We start from the raw sequence: 8,421 nt of genomic DNA, 5'->3' as shown, positions 1-8,421 counted from the left end.
TGCATTTTCAGGATACCATTGTAATAATGTTAAATAGAATAGAAACTTAGTATTAGTAAGTGTATCTATAATGTTTTTCAACAAATTGTTTGCTGAAATTACAAACCATTAAATTACTTTGATAACTACATGATTTAAGAAGAGTTAGAGCAATGATAATAACTACTATTAATCAAATTAATATTCATTTATTCAATTTTATTTTTAGCTAAGAATTATTTTCAGTGACCATTTTTGTGTATAATAATGCCAGAAGAGGTCAACTTGATTGAAACTTAAATCAGATTGAGCTCACATTCAATGGCATCCTACAACTTAAGATAAGTTTTTAGCATGCCCTTATATGAGAAGTGCCAGCAACAAGTTCATAGATTTTTTGTAGACACATTCTCAATATCCCTAAAATTATATTACATATATCGGAATTCTGTAGTTTCCACCGGCGTCGATAGATGGCTCTGGTAGTTTTCCAGCATAAGTAAAAGGAGCAATGCACGGTAAATACGAATTAAAAAAAAGAATCAACATTAACAAAGACGAATCGACAACAAGACTACATATATATTAATCTGTGTTTAATTTTTCACTCTTTTTATAAATTATATGATGGCAGACTGAATGCCCTATTCTCTTGAAGTCAACCCAACGCAGTGCAGATATCATGAATATGTAATATATGTCATAGAAAAAATAATTTATATTGTAATATTATATGTTGTATATATTATTATCAATTAAAAAAAATGCTTCACAATGTTTAGCGATTTTTTAAGTTTTGTATTTTACAAATGACAGAAATTTTATATTCTATTAACTTATTATTTTAAAAAAAATTACTGTCGGGTTAAATAATAACAAAAGAAATATAATTTGTATAAGTAGGCCATTTGAAAGTTTTCACGGGTAAAAGTAATCAATGAAATTCCAGGTATTCTTCACCCTCCTGTCAGTGGCCTTGGCCAAGCCCACCCCCGGCGGTCTCTTCTCCGGCGGATGGGGCCATGGGGTAAGTGGAACAATACTATATATTAATAATATCAATGGAATAAAATTTGAAAAACTATTACTGGCTATTAAAAGAAATTTCTACAAAAAAGTATTATTTAAACTACTTACAAAGTTTTACATGTGAAATGTTGTAATTTAATTTACATCGTCATCCGATTTTTCTTTGTAAAATTGGTGTAAAACATTTTGACAAATAATTTATTTTTACGTATTTATAATAACAGGATAATTAATTACAGTATATCGTCGTTACAGCCGACAGCGTCCTTTTTCTTTAATAGCGATATAATTAAATAAAACCCTAAATACGAAACAATTTAAACTCAAGTTAAAAACTTACCACAAACGCACTTATATTTATTTATACTTGTAAATGTGTTTATGTAAATGTCAAGTTATATTCTTAATGCATAAAAGAAAGCTGCGATTAAATCAATTTATTATTGTGATTACGTTAATTATATTTGGTTTCATTAGTTAAATTCCCGACTAAAAATTAAGAATTATACTTTACTCTCGTAATAAATGTAACTATAACATTTTAAAAACGTAAGGTAACCTTGTAATGTACTCATGCAGCTATCATCACTGGACCTGTTCCACCAGCCAACCTTTTCGGTGGCGCAACCATCGTACACAGTTGCTCAACCTGTAGTTCATGCAGCACCAGTTATCCAGGCGGCCCCAGTTGTCCACGCAGCCCCAGTTGCCGTCGCTAAACCAGCAACCAGCTATGCTTCCTTCCAACAGGTAAATTATCACCCTCTACCTTCATTTGTCATATCAGCCGATAGACGCCCACTGCAAGGCATAAGTCTTCCCCAAAAATTGCTGCAATGAATAGTTTTTCTCTGCCCGTATCCACCGACTTCTCTATCTATCTATACTTGAACAAACAACGATTTATTGACTCTCTATTACTATAGGGAATCTATTTTATAGTAGTATACACATGCACCGCTTCCTTTACCTAGCAGTAAGTGTTCTACTGATGATGAAGTCGTATAAGTTTCTGTTTCCTAGTCCCTGGTTATTTAATTTAACTTCGATATTTCCCGTAACTATATATTGTGATATAACACAAATGTAGTTTAAACGAGTAACCAAATTTGGAACCAACGAACATATTTGATTACCTTCATTCACTAGGCAACCATTGCCTATCCCGCGACGTTGATTATGTTTATTATTATTTATTTATTTAATATTTTCATTACTTTAAAGTACCTTTTTATGTTTAAAACGTACCACGAAGGTTAACTTCATCAATACATATTTTTTTTTACTCATTCCTCTGATATAGGCATTCCGGGATATTGCTGGATATACAAACTAGTATTGAACTAAATTTGGTTACAAAAAAAAATTCCCTACTCAACTTTTCTGTCTAATGTTTAAAACTAAATGCATTATCGTATTTATAACACTCTTTAGTTATTTAAATAATTGCAATATCGAGCCATAGAAGCTGATAGTGAAAATAAAATAGACATGTGACATTAATCAAATGAACTAACTCCAAGTTGCATATTATAGTCCGTACCTTTCTTATACATTACAATTTTGATTAAAACAGTATGTATCTAAGGTTATATGTATCTATATCCTATATAAATTAGTTCAGTATCCTTCTGACACCAACAGAGATACAGAAGTGAATATACAGAGTAGGTGCTTATTTAAGCTAACCTAGCTTATATAACTTAGCGAGTGAGATTTAAAAAAAATAGAATGTTATGGAATAATTAAACAAAATTGTCCCTATGAACCCAAGACAGAGGTTCTACGAGAGATTCCCAATAGGAGGAGCCCATATAAAAAGTGACTGCCCAGGCCGAGGGGCCTCAGAAGAAAATGATATAAAAAATTATTTATTAAAAACTGAATAATACTTTAACTAATTACGATTTGACATATAATTATCAGATTAATTTAGCGCGACTAACTTAGCCCTAGATAATTGAATAAATTACATAATAATCTTAATAGTGCTTTATAAAATTATTACGTCTCATAACTATCAAATTAATAAATAAAAAGCAACCGTTATCAATAAAATAGAATATTAGGACTCTTTATTTTGAATATTAAATGTTACAAAAATTGCAAGACATTTTTTCTTAATGCACTGTCTGATACTTGTATTATTAAACAAAACAACCTAATTCGCCCCAAAAATTCTTAAACATTAGTTGTCAATATATTTACCTGCCTACCTTGGATTTATTGGCGAAAATATTTGCATATGGCATAATTGCCGCTTCAATTATGACTTATATAATCTATAATTAAATGAATAGAATGTGCATAACCTCAAATAACGTTTTAGACACGTCATCTACTGTCAAAAACAAGTGAATGACGGGACTCAAACGTCAAATGTACCCAAGGGAACGACTTTTATGAAAAAAGCATTTATGTATTGCTAGTATTAATATAACACATTTTCAGATCGTACATCCAGTGTCCGTGGCACAACCCGTGGTGCATGCTGCCCCCGTAGCCATCGCCCAGCCGGTGGTGCATGCTGCACCCGTGGTCCAGACCATTGCCCAGCCCGTAGTACAAAAGTACCTGTCCCTCGGATCTTACGGTCATGGCTGGTAAACTAAACCCAATCGTATTGTAAATATTGTTTAATTACAATTTTTTTTTTATATATTTGTAAGCGTTGAGATCGTGTCCGTACTGTGGGCGTGGTGCAAATAAAGTACTTCTTAATCAATTTGTCTTTTTTATTGTCCAATAATGTGTGTGATTACTCTACGACATGGAATTAGAACGTCACTTGTTGTCTTGACAGACTTCATAAATTCCTTTAAATTTCATTCAATATCTCCATTAAAAACTTCATCGTATTTTAACGAACATAAATCGTACGATTTATGAGCCTAGCAATACTTTTCGCAATTTATTTTCATATAAGATTTATATATGTTAATAAAAAAGTAATACTAAAAAATAACAAGAAAAAAGGTATAGGAACAAATTGTTACCAACTGTTCTGTCAATAAATGTGACGACGCATGTAAGGAAAGAGAGAAAGAAAATGTAAGAATTGTAAGATAAATTGTAAAGAACCAGAGAAGAGAATGTAAAGTCAGTAGATGAAGGAAAGCGACCAAATCGCTCTGCGGAATGACTTGAGCTGAAATTCTTTGTTATCGATGATAGAAATATTACAAGAGTTTCTTTAGGCAGTTTTTCAACCAGTGCCAACGTAGTTTGAACTTGTAGTAATATAAGAATTCTCTTGATAATATAATAATAGCAAAAGTACAGAGGAGAACCTTCGAGGCAAATCTACTGAAGGAAATCCTTCAAAGAGGAATGCCCAGTCACTTTACGTATGGTCAATTTTAGTGACTCAATAACATGATGGCATATCTAATGCAATGGTCTATCTATCTATAAATTTTATCATGAATAATATATTTAAATGCAGTCACTGTAAGTATGTTGACCTCCATAAATCGATTTCGCATGGAAACTCGCGGCCCTAAGTAGTAAATAACGCAGACGGCTCTCTTTTGTAAAACAAATATATTTTTAATATCCGCATCTTTACCCCAAAACATCATCTAATAGATTCAGGCATTACCGCGCGAAAATCTATACTAACTAAGGAAGGGACTCATATATAGCTAATGCTATACAGCAGTAAGTTATATTCGATATTAACTTACGCGTACGCTAAGCAAAATAAATTTGTTCACGTAATCGGTCACGTGACTTTGAGTGGTAGTAAGGGGGAGATAGCATATAAATGGCAGAGCGGTGACGGCATTAACATCTTTAGAAACAATACAATACAATACAGACGGATCTCACTCGGTGTTTGGCACTGGTCGGTCTAACATCTGAAAATGCCCCGTGGAGGAGTGAAACACGTGTAGAGTAGGTTAACGGTGGTAGCTGTTTCCGCATTTATCAGCGGGCTGGCGGGTGGTGTACTTCATTGCACGACTACTGCTGCATAGCGGAAGTAGCTATATATTAGTCCCTTTCTTACCGAAAACATTAGTTCATATTACATAATATTGTTGAAATAACTAAAATACAACTACTCAAACGTCGAAAATATCTAGATATGACTAAAGTTCTAATAAACAAGTAACATATAATAGTAAAAAAAAAGGTTTAAAAGGTTTAGTAGGACTATACCTTCTGAGATCACTATACCGCGCCTTAGAAAAGCGCAGCATAATATCCAACCGTATGGCGAGGCCAACATGTTGGCTGGGTACGCAAAGGATCCATGAGTTGACCTGGACTTGAGTTATGACTCGATGGTCGTTTGGCATTGCGATTCGAAAGTTCGAGAAGGCCAAGAATCTATTTGGTTTGTATTATATGATTGATGTGAGGATTTTATCAGTTAAAACTACTACAACTATGAAAATCGATAGCCATAGAAGTAACGGAAGAAACTTCTGAATTTCTTCCTTCATATCATAGCAACTTATGACCATACCTTCTAAAAGAAATCCTGCTATTATGACTAGACTATTTGTTACTCCGATTTAAGAAATCATCTGTCTCTAAGATTGCTTAGACGTATTGATCAATACATGAACATATAAGTAGGTATCAAATGTGGACATAAAATTATTCCTTATATATTCATTATATCGTTGTTATATTTAAGCATTTCTACATATAATGAGAACATGTAAGTATACATATAGATATAAAAATAAACAACAGCCTGACCGAATTATACATATTTGTGTAGAGCATCAATTTAAATATAGTGATGTAGCAATATCGATATTTTATAGTATCTATAATCCATTTAAATTTTTTTGTCTTATTTTAGTTAAAAAATCTTAATTGAAATATTTAAATGAGTCTTTAAATATTTTTAAATGTAACTTCTTTTTTTATTTAAATTTTATTTGTGCGAGTGATCTTATTATAATTTATGAGCTCCCATGGTTAAATCGATAACATGATAACACTGTACGTCACTAGACATCGCGTGCAGCGCTGTACATCAACCGCAACCACTATCATATAAATCGTTTCAGATGTTGTGACCATGAATTTGTTTGTAAAATAAGATATTCCTGAAAAAAATGGATTAGTCAAATTTGAGTATTTTAGGTAAGAAAAATCGTTGTAGGTAAAGTATATACGGCAAAGGATGTAAAGATTCAGGTATTAACAGAAAATAAATAAACAAGTTGACCTATGTATATTTTAGTGGCCTTATGCAAGGTCACTGGTTGAGAACTATCACTTATTATCGTAAATGAGGAATTATTTTCAAAATTAAATAAAAACAAATTATGTAACTTGAAATTACTTACAAAAGGTTAAAGAAAAACTTTATTAACAAGCTGTCTTAAAGAAAAAATGTAATAAAAAGCTACATCTACGAATAGGTGCGTAGCTCTCTGGAGAGATTGTTGAGTCTGAATTAATAGAAGATAGAAAATTACATTTTACTTAAATAATATTTGTATTGTATATAAGAAAGACAGTCTAAGTACAACAATTTAAAAAACTTAATTACTTCTATTATAATACTGCGTATGGCGCGTAAAGATCGAACCTTCAACCTTGACCTGAAATAAGTAATATACTGGTTCTACAAAACGTTGCCTTAGAACAGGGGTGAACAATCTTTTTAATCAACACGCCAATTTAAGTTTTAAAATTGTTTGGCGGGCCACAAAAAGTAACACATGTTATCAATTTACAAAACTTTATCTATAATGAAAATTGGAGTAAAATAAAAAAAAACTTTAGATTTAATTGAAATTCAATATAAAAAAATCGCGCCTACACGTCACCTTCGTATTCCATATTTGAACAAGTGAGTAACTCGTCATAAAGGAATTTTTCCAATTTAGAATATGCTACCATTTTATTATAAATAAATGTTTGAGAGCAAATCGATAAAATAAATTCAATTTTAAGAAATGCTTAGCGGGTCGCATACTATATTTAACGAGCCGCGTGTTGCTTATCCCTGACTTAGAACATTAATGCATAATTTCCGTGAAATTTGAACAGAAATTAGAGTTTTGGCCTTATCGCACCTTACTAGCATAGCATTAGAAATATAAAGCATTACAAAAAGTGATAGTTTTAACTAACATTTTATTTCAACACTGGAGCAAATTTTAAAGTAAAAAAACAGGATTTATTACTTCTAAATTTAAAATACTAAGGACACCATATAGCATATAACAGAAACCAAAAAATAGTTTCTTCTGCAATGCTAGAAACGTCATTATTTAAAATGTCTGCTGCATAAGAACGAAAAATTTTTGATTATTTATTAAAATGTAAAAAGATACTAATATATGATATGACACACATATATGACATCAGTATGATGCTGTAACATCTCATCTCATCTAATTTTTCAGACAATAGATTTAAAACTTTTATACCTATTTTCAATAAGAGTATAAAGTGATCAATTTGAAACTTTATTAGAATGTGACACGCCAATAATGACTGTAAATATAAAGTCTGCAGGGATAGATGGTAAATAATAAATAACTTTAATATGAAGAAATATTTGGACTTTGAAAAAGCTTTTTCTTACCATATCATTATTACGTTGTTTATTATTTCTGAAACAAGAACTGAAGCTATTATACGAAAAGCCAATTACCCTATATGTGAAATGAATATGTCGTTGCACGTACCAGAAACCAATCGATAGCATACAAAACGTAATTAATACCCGGCGAATGACTAAACAAGTCCTCTTCCGTGTGGAACTGGACCGAACTTGTTGCACATGCGCCGAAATCGAGATCCGGCCACCGCTAGTGCGACAGACTCGTCTGATAACAGACAGGAATGAATCCCATCTTTTCCTTTTATTATAAAACTTGATCATCTTATACTATTTTAACAATTAGATAGACTACAACTCCTTGTACAATTTAATCAGTACAAATAAATACTTAAAAACCCATCCTAGCTCTTAACAGACTTCGTACAGCTAAAATAAATTGTTACTTTTGTGGTCATAAAGAAAAATAAATAAATTTTTCAAATTTACATATTTATTGTCTTGATAATAAACATCTTATTTTTTAAAAACAAAATATTTATCTCTGTGTTTGGCACTAATCGGTGTAACATAACTCCTGAAGATGCCCCGTGGAGGGGTGAAACACGTGTTGAGTAATTTGGTGGTGGCGGTTGTGTGATTCGCATTGTTTGCCGCATACGCATTTATCAGCGGGCTGGCGGGTGGTGCATTTCGTTGCGTGACTACCACTGCATGTGCGGAAGTGGCTAAATATTGGTCCTTTTCTTGCTTAGGATGGACTTCCGCGAGGTAACGCCTGATTCCATTAAATATTTAAAAGATCAGTAATGTTTATTGTAATGCTTAGTACATTAAATAACTTTAATAAAATAGATATTTTTTGCTTACATCCC

The 8,421-nt window shown here is 31.9% G+C and overlaps 1 protein-coding gene across 1 annotated transcript; it reads left to right on the top strand.

The window, feature by feature from the left end:
* The first annotated feature begins 916 nt into the window (after positions 1–916).
* Positions 917–3,615, top strand: LOC137932386 (cuticle protein 70, isoforms A and B-like). Its single transcript, XM_068775994.1, has 3 exons — positions 917–1,006; positions 1,588–1,758; positions 3,460–3,615. The coding sequence occupies exons 1-3, from the start codon at positions 917–919 to the stop codon at positions 3,613–3,615; spliced, it is 417 nt and encodes a 138-aa protein (XP_068632095.1).
* Positions 3,616–8,421: the final 4,806 nt, after the last annotated feature.

Source organism: Battus philenor, unplaced genomic scaffold, assembly GCF_028537555.1.
Source record: "Battus philenor isolate CCGP_79_NKW_IND1 unplaced genomic scaffold, ilBatPhil1.0.hap1 SCAF_11, whole genome shotgun sequence".
Lineage (NCBI taxonomy): Eukaryota > Metazoa > Arthropoda > Insecta > Lepidoptera > Papilionidae > Battus > Battus philenor.
This window is presented reverse-complemented; position numbering and strand designations above follow the sequence as displayed.